The following is a 15,280-nucleotide window of genomic DNA, read 5'->3' on the forward strand; positions in this document are numbered from 1 at the left end:
ATGGAGATACTGGGGATCGAACCCAGGACCTTGTGCATGCTAAGCACATGCTCTGCCACCGAGCCATACCCTCCTCCCCTCCCCAGAACATGTATTTTAAGGCTGCTCTACGGGAGGTGCAGGATTTGAACCTGAGCATCGGCGCCTGTAACCACTGTGTGGTGTTGCCTCCTTTCCTTGGCAGAGCTGTTTTCTAAAGCTAAGAGAAGTAGTGGAGCTTAGAAAACTTTGCCCACCTAGAAGATGGGGTTTTGTCGAGGTCATTGCTGCTTGCTCCAAAAAGTTGCACTAAGGAGGAAATGCTGCCGGCAGGAAGGCAGCGTTCTGGGGCAAGAGGGGGCTCTGGGTTACAGCCCTAACTCTACTACTTGTCAGCTGGGTCGCTGGAGTCTTTCTGAGCTTAGTTGGCTCATCTGGTGAATGTCCCTCACATGTCACATCTCACAGAAGCCAAGTATTCCCCAGAGCCCTGGCCGGTAGGTGAGACTGTTCCTGCATCATTTGCTCCAGCTCCCCAGAGTTGACTCACGCTTCTGCTTCGAGGGTGGAAGAGGTGGCACAGGGAACTCAGGAAGAGAGAAAGTCATTGTAAGGGCCAGTCCAGGGGAGCCAGCCAGGCTGAGGGCTCTGGGGACTCCGGGCAGCTTGTTGGCCTCAGTTTCCCCAAAGGGACCAAGAATATGAGCCCATACTGCAGCTGGAGTATGACTAGATATGATGCAAAGTGTCTCTCCCTGGCATATTACTCCATACTAAAAAGAAATGAGCTCTTAAGCCATGAAAAGACAGGAGGCAGGGGTCGGGGGTATAGCTCCGTGGTTAAGTGCATGCTTGGCATGCACGAGGTCCTGGATTCCATCCCCAGTGCCTCCATTAAGGTCGGGGTGGGGGTGAGTTAAAAAAAAAAAAAAAGGAAAAGACTTGGAGGAAGCTTAAATGCATACAATTAAGTGAAAGAAGCCAATGTGAAAAGGCTACATGATGTGTATTTCCAACCATGTGACATCCTGGAAAAGGCAAAACTATGGGAACAGTAAAAAGATCAGTGGTTGGCAGGGGCTGGAGGGGCCAGAGCACAAATTTTGAGGGCCGTGGAACCATTCTGTGTGATACACTAATGATGGACAGATGTCATTATAAATCTGTCCAAACCTATAGAAGGTGCAACACAGAGAATGAACCCTAATGTGACCTAGGGACTTAAGTTAATAATAGTGAATCAGTATTGATTCCTCATTTGTAACAAATGTATCTCACTGAAGCAAGATGTTAATAATAGAGGAAGCTGTGGGAGGATTGTAGATAATTGAGCTGATAATATGGGAACTCTGCATATTATTAGCTCCATTTTCTGTAAACTGGAACTGCTCTAAAAATAGTCTATTAATTAATCTTTAAAAATACTGTCTCTCCTGTCTTGTACCCTAGCCCCACCAGTTTCTTGGAATTCTTTGAAGAGGCTAGCCAGAAAATCAAGTAAATATGGGTATAGACATTTTCCTCTACTGTTTTCCACAAAAGGTGGCTTTCCGTCCACCTTTTTCTGCATCGTGCTTTTCTCATTCCAATCCATTCTGTGTGCCGCAGGGATGTCATTCTCATTGTTTCTTTGGTTGAAATCCGGGTCTCGCTCTTTTTCACAGCTGTGTGTTATTCCACTGTGCAGAGATAGTAGAGCTGGCTGCCTATAAATAGTCATTTCTGATCTTGGCTGTTTAGTTGACATTGCCATGAATATCTTCATCATTTTCTATGGAAAGACTAGATTTCAAGAACATTCTGAATTCAAGGGTTCATGGTCTGTGATTTTGAAACATCTAGCTGATTTGTCCTCTTTTGACACTTACCTATGTATACCTCTGCCAGTGATGGACCTGAGAATCAGATTTTCCTGAAACAAACCAGAGGGCATCCTTGCCCTGCTCTGTGCCCCTCCAGGGTTCCCCACTGCCCACAGGGCTACACCCAGGCCCCCACTGGGAGGTCCTGCAGGACCTGATCCCACTGACCCACCACCCTCAAGTTTCATCCTCTCCTCCCTTCCCTCCACATAGATGACTTCCACTTCTCCTCATCTTTGCCTTGCTGGTCCCTCTGCCTGGAACTCCCTCCCTCCCAGATTCAGCCTGAATTTCCGGTCTTAGGACTGACATTACCTCTTTCCCATGTCTGGCATACAGCAGGTGCTCATACATGCTGCTGGAATGAATGAAGGAAGGGGGAGAGAAAGGAAGGGGAACAGGCTTATGAGACAGGTGAGGGAGTCTGTAGGCCACCGGGAGGAGCATGGCTCTTTCCTGGGGCAATGGGGAGCCACAGCAGGCTTTAAGCAGAGAAAGGCATGTTGGGAAATTCCTCTTACCTGCAGAGGCCCTTTTTTGTGCCATGGGCCCTTGGCAGTGGAAGTTTGTAAGTGCATAAAGTAAAACCCAGGTGGTAAAGGAAATCCGTTACAAGCCCATTGCATGGGATACAGTGATCAAAATATGTTTTAATGATGATGAAATTTGTGCATCTTTCCTCCCATGTTAAATAGCCAGGCCTGGTGGCAGATCTAGTGACTGTTATCATTAGAAGCAGTGGGGAGCGTGAGTGATGTAAGGTTTTCCCTGCCAAATTCATGAACGCCCCCCACCCGTGGCTGAATTCTATTTGCAGACCCCTTGGGTGTCTAGGAACCCTGGAGAAAAACTCCCAGCTGTTGGAATGTGGCAGAGCACCGGAAATGAGCTAACTTGACAGAGGTGTCACCAAGAGGGGTAAGGAGTGGTCACAGGGACGATGGACACACATCCAGTTAGACAAGCGTCCGGCGGCTGGGCCATCTGTTCAAAAAAAAAACAGGAAGCCTGTGGCCTGCCCCACTGTCCTCTCTGGGCCCAGCCTTTGTCTTTGTGACTTAAACTCCCAAAGGCAGGCCTGGACACCCTGAGTCAGCTCCCAGATTCCTTCCCCGGCTCCGGAAGCGGCAGGAAAAACAATCCAACAAACAGCATCTCCCCAGGTTCTGCGCTCAGCGTCTCCCAGGTTCTGCGCTCTCCTGACTGCATCTCACGGCACCAAACGTGGGCACTCTGAGAGTGACACCCCCATTTCACAGGTGAGGAAACAGACCTAGAGAGGCACCCCAGGTCAGCCATCCTGGCTGTGGCCAAGCCGGGGCTGGAATCCAGGTCTCTTTAGACTCCGAGTCCTGCCTGGGCTCATTCCTACTCTAAACTCACCACTGACCGCAAGACACCTCTTCCATTTTTCCTTCCTTCCTTCCTTCCTTCCTTCCTTCCTTCCCTCCTTCTAGGGGTCACCAAGTTGCCAGAATGTATCTGAAGAACCACAGGAGCGGTTTCCCTGAACACGACTAACAGACCCACCCAAATGTGTATGATTTGAGGCCAGGGGCCGTACCTCTCTCAGCCTGTTTCCCGCACCTGTAGGTAGATGACCAGGGGTGATGACACCCCCTCCTGGGGTGAGTCGGTGCCTGCACACAGCAGGTGCTCAGGAGATGCCTGCTGAACGAGTGTCCCTTGCAACCCCCTTTCCCTACCCAGCCTTCTCAGCTGACTCCCCCTACGCCCCTCCCCTTGTGACAAGAGGGTTCCCAGCTGGTGGGCAGGAGAGCAGCGGCAGAGGGTAGGGGCCCAGGGCAAGTGTCCTGGTCCCACAATTCCTGCTGTGGGCACCAGGGGGCAGTGGGCACCCACATTCAGCCTCCCGCTATGTGCCCCAGCGCCCCTCTGATGGTGGAAACAGTAGGCACCAAGGGACAGGGAGGCAGCAGGGTCCTCTGGCCACTGGACCCTGTACCACTCTGTCTCATTCATTCTCTTACAGATCACCTACTGAATGCACAGCCATGTGCTAAGCCCTAGGGACACGGCAGTGAATAAAGCAGAGAAACACCCTTGCCCTTATAGAGCTGGCATTTAAGTGGGAGGGAGAGACACCATGGAACCAGGCAGTTACAACCAAGGGTGATCAGGGCTGTGATGGGGAACCCCAGGGGCTAAAAGGGAGAGACGGGGTGCAGAGGAGCCCCTGACCCAGCTTGGGCAGAAAAGAGAGGTGGTCAAGAAAGCCCTTCAAGAAGTGTGAGACCTGAAGAAAGAATAGAAGTTCTTTCCAGTAAAGAGTAGAGGAAACGGTGTTCCAGGCAGAGGGTACAATCAGTGCAAATGTCTGGAGGTAGCTGCGCCCTGCCACCTGCCCCTGCCAAGAATAGAAAGCACACACATTACAATGCTACAATGATTCAAATAGTGGGCGGGAGGGTATAGCTCAGTGGTAGAGCGCATGCAGGAGGTCCTGGGTTTAATCCCAGTACCTATATTAAATAAACAAACCTAATTACCTCCCCTCTCCAAACACACACACACACCACACACACATAGTGGGGTCCTGGAACAGGTGCTGAGCAGCAAATCAGGAAAGCAGAAGAGAGAGAAATAAATATTTATGAAGCTCTAACTATGTGGTTCTAGAGAGCTCCTGGAGATGGATAACTCGGCCACTCAGATACAGCATGATCAGGGCTATAATGGGGGATGCACTGGCGGCGGTTGGAGGCAGGGATGCCTACAAGGGGTCAGACAAGGCATGAGCGGAATCGCGTTCCAGAAGAAGGGAACAGCATTGGGCATCCTCATAACTTCGGGCCATCTCTACAGCCCACCCCGACCCAGGGACCAGTGCAGTCCCTCCTCCCAGGTCTGCAGGCTGCCGCCATCAGACCCCACAGTCTGTTCTCCCACAGAGGAGGCCAAAGTCCCCACCAAACTTTGATTGAGCAGCTGCTGGGGATCACCCCAGCCTCACCCGGCTGAGTCAGGTCTGGCCACACCCCAGAGAAGTACTACTTCGGCAGTCGGGTCTGGCAGGCACCGGGCTCCAGGTAGCTGGGGCAGGGCTTTTATCTAGAGGGATCCTTGAAGAAGTCATTCCACTAAGCAGGGCTTGGGGTCACCTGGCACATAGCCACCACCGGCCGGTAGGTGAAATCAGTTCCCACAGAGGCCTGGAGCTGCTGCTTCAGGGCCTGACGGACTTGCTGATGTCTGTGCCTCCTGCTGTGACTGACCACACGCCCTCATGGAGTCGATGAAACAGAGACTCAGAGAGGTTAAGGGATTTGCCCTGGGTCACACAGCCTGGCCTGGATTGAGCAACCTGACTGGGATTTAGAGGCAACCACTTTGGGGTCAGGTTCCCTGGGTCACAGATCTGAAATCACAGACCTGACACTGATTCCTTGGGTGAAATGGGGCAAGTCACTCTTCCTCTCTGGGCCTCAGTTTCCTCATCTGTAAAAGGGGGGTGTGGGAAGGGGGGACAGCACATACAAAGGCCCTGAGGTACAGCTGTGTGCCTTAGTGTTTAGAGCAACAAGGAAGAGGCAGGGCGGCTGGGGTGGAGCGATTAAGGGAGACAATGGAAGAAGGGGAGGGGAGGGCGGTGACAAGAGCAGATCATGTGAGGTCTTGTGGGCCTTGGTGAGAACTTTGGCTTTTACTCTGAATGAGGTGGGAGCCACAAAGGAGTCTAAGTGGAGGTGACTTCTGGCTACCAAGGAGAAAACAAACTGTAAGGGGTGAGCGTAGGAGCTGGGAAGACCAGGTATGATGTGGGCTGGACTGGAAAGAGGCAGAGAGGAGTGGAGAAATCTGCCAATCTTTGCTCATCTGCATGTTTCCTGCCCAGCACCTCCCAGCAGCCTGAAAGGCAAGGCAAGGACTTTAGCCTGGAAGGCTGCGGGTTGGGGTGGGGCACAGCAGGGAGTGATGCGGCGTCTCCCAGGCCAAAGTGGCTGGACCACTCTGGCAGGCGCATGGGCTGCTGACACATGTGTGCACATGTCACATGCCAGACTGGGAGTCACCCTGCTGTGCCCTCAGGAGCCTAGGGCTAAGTGGCAGAGTAAGAGGGTTCCCTCACAGGATCTGACACTGATCCACTGGGGCAAGTCACTCTGCTTCTCTGGGCCTCAGTTTTCTTATCTGTAAAAGGGGGTGGATAATGACCACATCCACACACTGGAATGGAACAGCACATGCAAAGGCCCTGAGGTACAGCAGAGCCCTAATACTATTCAGCCCCGAATTCTACCTAGCACATTTTCTGACCAGGATTTGAAGGGTCATCAGGAGGAGGCGCCTGCCTGTGCAAAGGTCAGGAGGTGAGCAAGGAGTTGGCACACACAGAGAATGAGTGGGGACTGGAGACTCCTCTAAGACTGCTGCAATGGGACTGGGAGAAGAACCATTAGGAAGAGACTTGAGACCACATATAAGCGAGGATGTCCCCACATCCTCCTTCCAGTGGAGGCAGCAGGGCCAGTCCAGCCTCCTGGACTGGCTCACTCAGGTCCCACCACCAGGTCCTGGGTTATCTCTCTCCGTACCTCGGAGCCCAGCTGGACACCTCTTCCTCTCTCACCGCAGACGGGAGCACATCTCACGGAGACCTCTGAGACCCGTAGGCAAGCGCCCAAACTCCCCTGTGCCTCAGTTTACTCATCTGTAAAATGGGGGGGGGGGCAACGACAGTTCCTTCCACACGTGAGACCTGCAGGGCCCTGCTTAATAAACTCTGAAGATTATACTTTTTATAGTACAGATAGATTCCTAGCTAGAGGACAGAAAGAGCATCCCCGGGGAGCCTGAGACCCCACCCCCACCCCACGGCCTCAGTCCCGGCCCCCCTCCTCTCCTGCCCCCTCTGAGCCTCAGTTTCCCCATCCCAGCCCCGAAGGCGCGGAGGCGGCCAAAGGACCCCGCACCCCTCCGGCCGGCAGGGGCAGCACGGAGCGGCCTGGGACACCCGGAAGGGCCCCGCCCCCAGCCCCGCCCAACCCGGGCTGCCCAGAGCCGGGAGGCGGCGGCGGCGGCGGCCACGGCGGGGACGGTGCGCGCGGCGGCAGCGGCGGGACGCGCGGGGCGCCATGGCGGCCGCCGAGCGCCGCGCCTTCGCGCACAAGATCAACAGGTAGTGCGGCCGCCGGGCCCACCTCGGGCCGCCCCCACGTGTCTGAGCCCCGCCCCGGGGCGGCCCGGCGCCCCCCAGCCTGGGCGCCCCCCGTTCAAGCCCCTTCCGCCTTCACCCGGTCCGGCCCGCTTCCTCCCGCTCGGGGCGGCGGCGGCGGCGGCGGGGGCAGGCGAGGAGGGCGACGGGGGTCCGGGCTGGGGGTCGCGTCGGGGCGGCGGGCGCGATGGCGTCTGAGGTCCTCCCTCGGAACGGGTGGGACTCGTGGGGGCGTGTCCGGGGGCCTTCCTGGAGGCGGCGGCGCGGGGAAAGCCTTGCCCGGCGCACTCTGCGCCTCCTCCCCAGTTTCTGGCCCCTCCCAGGTCCCCGAGCCCCAGGGCGTGGGAGTTGGGGGCTCTTTGCGTCCCATCCTCTGTGCCTGGTGTGGGGCAGGGATGCTCCAGGCGCCGGCTTTTAGGAACTGAGATGGTGCTTCTGGCGTCCTTTGAACCCCCTCGGGAAGTTTCCCGTGCTTAGGACCCGCCAGGGTCCTGTGCCCAGCTGTCTCTGGGGGGTAAAGGACAGCTGGGGATGTCCCCCCGCCCCCAGCCCTGCTTCAGGCTCTCCCAGCACCGCCTGGACGCGCTGGAGATGGATGGGTGATTGAATAGAAGGAGTGGGGGCTGGGGACAGAACCAGCTGGTGGGCAGACGGGGGAGGGGACAGGCGCCAGGCGCTGGGGGATCCATTTCCGTGGCCACTGGAGATTGTAAGGCTCTGCCTGGGAGGGGGATGTCAGACTCTCTGGGGCTGAAGAACCTCCCCGTCATGGGGGTCTGTGCCTCTGTAGTGGGTTCGGAATCTGCTCAGGAGTCCTCTCCACGGGGGACTACCCCCCACTAGCTTGATGGAGACACAAGAAAAGATCCCACCCTTGGGGGCAGCTATAGCGGGGGAGACAGAAGAAGCAGGATAAAGTAGATTATATGTTAGTGGTAAGTCGTAATGGTACTTGTGGGACAGAGAAGGGAGATGGGGAGTTTGGGATCTACTCTGGGAGGCAGGTCCGGAAGGCCTGGATGAGAAGGTGACATGTAAGCAAAGATCTGAAGGAGGTGAGGGAGGGGCTCATACCCAGATGTGGGGGAAGAGCAATCCAAACACAGGGAAGGACGAGTGCAAAGACCCAGAGGCAGGAGCAGGCATAGCTAGAGCATCTGAGGTGGCAGAGCGAGGAAGGGGGCAGTAGGATCAAGCTGTGCAGGGCCCTGTGGAGAGGAGTTTAACTTTTTACCGTGAATGAGGTGGGAGCCGTGAAGAGCTCAGAACAGAGGAGGGGCATTGTGACCTGGTGTCTGGGGCACAGTGGTTGGGCAGTTTTTACGTTGTTACTGTCTGAATCGTCCCTCTGTCTGGGACCTTTGGTGTTTCTGAGCCTGGATACATGATTATTGTCTGTTTCTTTGCCTCTGGGTCCCTATGTCCTTGGGTCCTGGCTTCCACATAAGGGGAAAAGGGGCCCTGAATTCCGCCCTGGGAAATGGATACTGTAGAGCCCAGAGTAAGAAGAGTAGAGAAAGATCCTGGGGTCCCAGTGAGCCACAATCAAATGGCTCAAATCTTCCAGCCACCCTCGGACAAATTCTCCAGAGCAGCCTAGTGGGCACCCAGGCGTATACATGCTCAGACCTAGGCCTGTATTCATCAGCTGGTTCGCTCAATCATTCATTCCACAAATGCCATATTAACCTGAATATTAGACAGTCCCCTGGTTTCCTATTGAATGGATTCTTTTAAAACAAAGATTTGGAGGGACAACTTAAAAATCCAGACTCTTATGAATGTAAATCACATGGACAAACGTTACTGCATGCAGCGGAAAGTTCATTTTTTCCACTTGTACTATGTAAAATAAAATCTGATCTAGAAGGGTGATAATGACCAACATTTATAATGTGCTTTTTTCATGCTGGTCCCCATCTGAGATGTCACTAATTGTTACCAGAGCCTGTTGACATTCGTAGAACTACTGAAACCTAGACTCAAAGTGTTTAAGTCACTCTCAAGGGTCTCTGGTAGGAAAATGATCCCAGGAGCATGTGGCTCCAGAGTTCAGAACAGTCTCAGAAACCTTTCCCTGCACTCATATCCCCAAGCGTGTCCGTTCCTTCCTCCCAGGCACCTGACAGCAGCATCTTCATTCTCCCTTCAGTTGTCTGATGTGAGGCAATTTGCATTTCTCACTTAAAGAAATAATGATTTGTTCAAGGACTGGGAGTGCAATGAGATGTACATCAATAGAATCCCAAAAGTACCTCTGGGATTTCAAGGAAATCGCCCTCCAACCCTTGTCCTCAAATATATCTGCAAACTCGAGCACATGCCTAGATTATTATTTGGTACCTTTTAAAGAATTATGATGGATGACATGCATACAGAGAAATGCAAAGTTTAAAGAATTATTATGAAACAAATGCCAGGGGCGAAACCACCCGAGTGAAGACAGGGGCTGTTTCCACCTTCCTGATCCTCCCCACTCCAGCACTCCCCTCCCCTGGTGATCTGTACTTGGCTCTGTCCCTCAGGGAACTGCCATGCTGATGGCGGTTACTGTCCCTTCCTCATTTGCATAATGGTTTCTCCATCCAAGTTATCTGTCTATGTCCTGTGGGTTGGTTTTGCCTGTTTAGAACATCCTACAAATGGAACCATATGGGATGTCCAGTCCTGTCTGCTAGCATAATGTCAGGAGTTGGACTCCTCTGTGCCGCTGCCTGTAGCCAGGCTTGTCCTTTTCATTGCTGCATATTATTCCCAAGATTGTGTGTTCTCCATCTTTGGTCAAGGAACATGTGAGTTGTTTCACTTCCGGGCTGTCATGATCAGAGCTGCGGTGAACATTCCCAGCCATGTTTTTTCTCCTGAGTATCTGTGCCTCAGAGTGGAATTGCTGGATTGGCAGATCTTCAACTTGGCTTGTTAATTACAGGTGGTTTTCCAGAGGGGTTCCCCTAGCAGTGGAGGAGAGTTCCGATTGCTCTGGATCCTTGCTGGCACTCATATTATTTGTCTTTAAGTCTTTCTGCCAGTCCAGGAGGGTTAGGGTGGGATGTAAAGAGGAATCTCTTTAGGGTTTTATGTTTATTCATTTTCTACCCCACTTTTTGCAGAAGTGGGAACACAGTATCTGAGGCTTATGTCATTCTTGTTTCTGGTTTTATTGTCCTCCCCTGAAGGGATAGACCTCTGTTAATCTGGCCAGCCCTGGGATGAGGTCTCACGTGAATTCCAGCGATGCCACTGCTTCATCTTTCCCCTCTGAGTGTCTCTTGAGCATCACCTGGGGGTGTCGAGTTTTCACCATAATAGGATTTATCTCACCAATAGCTGTAACCCACTACCTGATCTTTCTTTCCAGTTTCCCTCACTGAATTCTGAGATCACTTCGGGAGAAAAACCATTAAATCCAGCTCAACATTTTGCCTCCTTTTTTTTTTTCTTTCTTTTTTTTTTTTTTTTTTTTTTGAGTAAAGGTAGATTTATTTAGAGAGATACATACTGCATAGAGTATAAAGCAAGAGAAAGGCAAGGAAAGAGGTGTGGGAGTTGGGTGCTCAGGTTAAAGTAAAAGTAGGTACACACTCCATGGACAGGGTGCGGGCCATCTCCGAAGGGGAGGAAGCAGGAAAAAGGGCTGCCTTTGCCTCCCTTTTTGAAATGTGCTCCATGGGGGCGTCTGAAGCAGATCTGATGGGGGCAGATGAGAAAGAAAGGAGTTCGGGACGACTCCCAGGTGTGGGTCCTGAGAATCCAAGAGGGTGGGGCTGCCCTTAGTGACACAGGGGGGATGGTGGGAGGGCAGGTTATGGTCATATTGCTGCAGGATACCTGCAGGACCCCAATGTGAGCATGCAAAGGAGGCAGGTGAGACACAGGACGGATCCGAGGATTTGTTTAGACAGTTTTGAAGCACTGAGGCTGAATGGGACTGCTCTTGGGGAGGGGGGCGGCCTGAGTGTGGGCAGAGGAGCAGAGAAGGGGCAGGTTCTGGAGCCCCAGTTCTTGGCCCTGCTCCCTGTCGTGGGTGACGCAGAAGAACTGAAGGACCTCCAGCTGGCCAGGGTTTGATTCTGGGCACCTCTGCGTTCTGCTGTGTGACCCTTGGTGCCTCACAACCCCTCTCTGAGCCTCACTCACCTTTGGTATAAAAACCAACGTCAGAAATTCCAGTTCCCCAGGATGCTCTTTGAGGCAATGTGGTGACAATGAGCCTTAATTGAGCACTTACTGTGTGCCAAGCCCTACACTCAGAACAGCTCAGTAAGTGATGGGTACTCTCCCAAACCCAGAGGTCCAGCGAAGGGAAGTCACTCACCCCAACTCGTCCAGCTCCAAGTGCAGAGCCCTGTGGCCCAGTAAACTGGCTCTGTGGCCATACCGTTATGGACCCAGCCTTTTCCCACTCTGGGGGCCTCACTCTGAGGCCAGTGGCAAATGAAGCTGGAGGCCCAGCTTCCTACCCACCCCCTGCTCTGGGGCAGCAGCTGCAGAACAGCTGGGACCAGGGCACAGACAAGTCCAGCATCTTTCATAACTCACCCCTCAGCCCTGTGTGCCCAGGCTTCCAGAGGAGGTGGCCCCAACCTGGGGGATTTGAGGACAAATCCCTAATTTTTCACATCCTTTGAATTTCCTACAAGCTTCTCTTCCCCTCCCCTATCCCCCACCCAAGCCAATAGAAGCAAGACTCTGAGACAGTTGACAGAGGCAATAGAATACAGGGACAGAGAAGGAAGGAGGCTGGGGATCAGGGTTGTGGGCAAGTTTTGTTTGAACCACATGGATTTGAATTCAGAAGCTTCCAGACGGGCCTGAAGCTCTCAATTGGCCCTACCCCACACCTGCCTTGCCTGGGCTTACCACACACATCCATCTCATTGGTGGCCCACAGCTGTGTTTGCAGTCCTCAGCGTAGCGCTGTACAGGGCACAACTTTTCATTAAGAAAACTTCCAAGGAAAGAGAAAAATGAGAAGTAGGAGGACTTGAGGCCTGAACCCCCGGGCAATTGTCTTCTTGATTTTAAGAGACCAAGGCCCAGAAAGGTTGTCCCACCTGCCCAAAGCCACCCAGCTAAACGATAAGGGGCTTCCCCCAATTTACAGTAGGTTTAGGCAAGTTGAACCAAGAGGGAGATTGGGAGGGATTTATTCATTCCATCAAAAAAGTGCATTTATTGAGCATTTACTAAATGTGGGGTTCAGCGCTGGGGCCTCTGTGGGGACCACACAGTCCTAGTTTTGTCTTGACGAGGGAGCACAGAGCCCAGCCTTAGTGCCTTCGCACCTGCTGTTCCCTCTGGCTGGCACACTCTTCCCCTGGATAACTGCCTGGCTCTCTTTCTTGCCCCTCCTTCCAAGCTCAGCTGAAGGAATTGAACCTGGGGAGTCCCTGCCCCTTTAGGGTTCATTCCAAACTCCTGTGCTGGCCCCTCCCCTGTGGATCTTGCCCCTTCATTCTCATCCACTGTGACTTTGAAGGCCAGAGCAGATGCTGACGGCCCAGGAAGGCCATGGCACTGACCCTGGTTGCTGGGTGATGCTCACACGGTCAGCCCCATCTCAGACTCCCTGAGAAGGTGTGTGTGTGGAGCACCCACTGATTGCCAGACTCTCAGCTCAGCTCTGCATAGCAGCCATGTGAGGCCTTGGCAGCTACAGATGGGAAAACTGAGGCTTAGAGGCAGGAATGACTTGTCCAGCAAGAGTAGAACAGGGCTCACTTCCTGTGGAGGCCAGGGGGCAGGGGCCAGGGTAGGCAGAGGTCCCCCAAATGAAGAAGTGGAGGCCAGGGGCCAGCGGGCCTCTCTCCAGGCCTGGAAGCCAGTCCAGGCAGGGCAGGACTCAGATCCCTGGGGCCAGGTAGGAAGAGAGAAGTGGGGATCAGTGACCATCAGGCCCCATCCAGTGGCAGCTCCTGATCTGTGCTTGGAGGCAGGAAGAGGGTGCAGCAGGCAATGTGTCTGCCCCAGCCTTGGGACCCACACACTGAGATCGGAGGATCCCCGAGACCCGGGTTCTTTTGGCCCGTGGTCTGTTTTATTCTTTCTGCAGCCTGGAGTTTCCTCTCATAGAGTGAACATGTTTGCCCCAAAGCCTGGGTTCCCAGGGCCCCACTGCCCAAGTTTTCCTGCCCTCAGTGGCCCTCTTCCTGTCCCTGCAGGACAGTGGCAGCCGAGGTGCGGAAGCAGGTGTCCCGGGAGCGCAGTGGCTCGCCCCACTCCAGCAGGCGCTGTAGCAGCTCCCTGGGGGTAAGTGTTTGGGAGGTGCATCCTCCCCGCCACCCTCTGCAGGAGTGGGGGTCCCCTCTGCCAGGGGTCTGTCCCACCCACCCCTCCTACTAGTGCCCTATCCTATGGGGAAGCTGAGGTGACTGCTGGGAGGGACCCAGCTGTGGCAGGGGAGGGTTCCCTGTTCGGCCCAGCACTGTCCTTGATTCCTGTTCCCAGGGAGCATGAGTAGGGAGGGTGGTCCCCCCTCTCTACAGCTGTTTCCTTGGCTGGGGAAGCAGCCCTTTGGGTGGTCAGGGGGGAGAGGTTCCAGCCTGCTGTCGTGGCACCTCCTGCTGCCTGGACCACCCAGATGGGGATGGTGGGGCAGGAGGCCTGGGGGGATGGGAGGTGCTTCTGACTGCAGTGGGCAGGGGGTGGGGCTCTCTTGCCCCAGGACCTTAGGAATTGTCTCTTGCTTTGCTGCCCTTCCACCATTAGTTTCCTGTCCCTCCAGGCACAGGGTGTGATTTCCTGCCTGGAAAGAGGGGGCAGGGCCAGCCAAGCTGGGGTGGGGGTGGAGTGGCTGAGGTTTCTGTCCTCCGCGGTCCTTCTGCGGCCCCTTCACAGCTCCAACACCCTCCATGGCTCCCACTGCCCTCATATTCTTCCAAGGCCAACCCAAGCCCACACTCACCCTCCAGTCCCCATGCCCAGTCCCCAGGGCAGGGGTTATAGCCACTTTGCTCTGACCCAGGTCCCACTGACTGAAGTCATCGAGCCCCTGGACTTCGAGGATGTGCTCCTGAGCCGACCACCAGATGCAGAGCCTGGGCCACTCCGGGAGCTGGTTGAGTTTCCAGCTGACGACCTGGAGCTGCTACTGCAGCCCCGGGAATGCCGCACCACAGAGTCCGGGATACCCGAGGATGGGTGGGTTCAGCCGTATACCACACTGTCCATAACTCCACTCTGCCTCTGTGCCACCCATCAACACCCCCTTTCAGCCCTGAGTTCATCCCTTGGTTTGGCTGTGTGACCTTAGACAAGTCCCCTTCCCTCTCTGAGCCTCTATCTCCAAATCTCTGAAACAGACAGAAGGACCGGCCCCACCTCACAAGCCACTGGAAAGATTAACCCTGGGCCCTGCCTCTGTTTACCCTGATTGTATTTTGTACAGAAAGCTGGATGCCCATGTGAGGGCAGTGGTGGAGATGTACACTGAGGACTGGATCATTGCCCACAGGAGGTTGGTCTGGCTTGGGGGCAGCTCAGGGTAGAGGGTCAAGAGGCCGGGTCTGAGCCCAAAAGAGCCCACTGTCTTTAGCTGGTATTCCTGTTTGTCCACGGTCCCTGCAAGTGTAGCCGGACTTCTCTGGTGGAGCACAGGGTGGGTGGATGGTCGTGTAGGCATCACGGGAGACTTGCAGGCATGTCAGCACATTGGGGAGCCCTGGGGAGCCCTATTCCTGCTACTCACCCAGCCCCGCCTCCTCCTAGGTACCAGCATCTGAGTGCAGCATACAGCCCCATCACCACAGAGACGCAGCGAGAGCGGCAGAAGGGCCTCACCCGCCAGGTCTTTGAGCAGGACGCTTCTGGGGACGAGAGGTCTGGCCCAGAGGACTCGGTGAGGGAGCCACGGGCAGGGGTCACTAAGGGGGTATATATGTGTGTGTGTGGGCTGTGGCCCCAGCTTTCAGTCACATGTGATGGGAAATGACCCAAACAGCCTTGAACACAAAAGGAATGTATCAGCTCCGTGAGTGAAAAGTTAAGGGTAATCATTTTAAGCAATTATTATGTACTTAGTGTATACTAAATGTTTTATACTTGTCCTCATCTTTCATCCTGTGAGGCAGGACAGCACTCATTTTGCAGATAAAGAAACTGAGGCATGGCAAGGTTAGTAGAGGGCTTTCACTGGCCTGCTGATTCTTGAGCCTATATTTTGTCAACCAACATTTATTGAGTGTCTGTTTTTCACCAATAATAGTCATACCAAGAATTATCGTCATTGTTTCCATTGTTAGTATTTATAGATATAGATGGGGAA

The 15,280-nt window shown here is 54.1% G+C and overlaps 1 protein-coding gene across 6 annotated transcripts in view; it reads left to right on the forward strand.

Moving 5' to 3' along the window:
- Nucleotides 1–6,896: 6,896 nt before the first annotated feature.
- The window catches only part of DOCK6 (dedicator of cytokinesis 6), a 39,793-nt gene continuing 31,409 nt past the window's right edge, over nucleotides 6,897–15,280 (forward strand). For all 6 annotated transcript variants that reach the window (XM_031437213.2, XM_064480215.1, XM_031437215.2 and 3 more), the window contains exons 1-5: nucleotides 6,897–6,981; nucleotides 13,179–13,266; nucleotides 13,982–14,157; nucleotides 14,405–14,473; nucleotides 14,725–14,854. In XM_031437213.2, the coding sequence (XP_031293073.1) occupies nucleotides 6,938–6,981; nucleotides 13,179–13,266; nucleotides 13,982–14,157; nucleotides 14,405–14,473; nucleotides 14,725–14,854 (507 nt within the window). In that variant the 5' untranslated portion in view covers nucleotides 6,897–6,937. The remainder of the gene's footprint in view (nucleotides 6,982–13,178; nucleotides 13,267–13,981; nucleotides 14,158–14,404; nucleotides 14,474–14,724; nucleotides 14,855–15,280) is intronic.

Source organism: Camelus dromedarius, chromosome 27 (genome assembly GCF_036321535.1).
Source record: "Camelus dromedarius isolate mCamDro1 chromosome 27, mCamDro1.pat, whole genome shotgun sequence".
Classification (NCBI taxonomy): Eukaryota; Metazoa; Chordata; class Mammalia; order Artiodactyla; family Camelidae; genus Camelus; species Camelus dromedarius.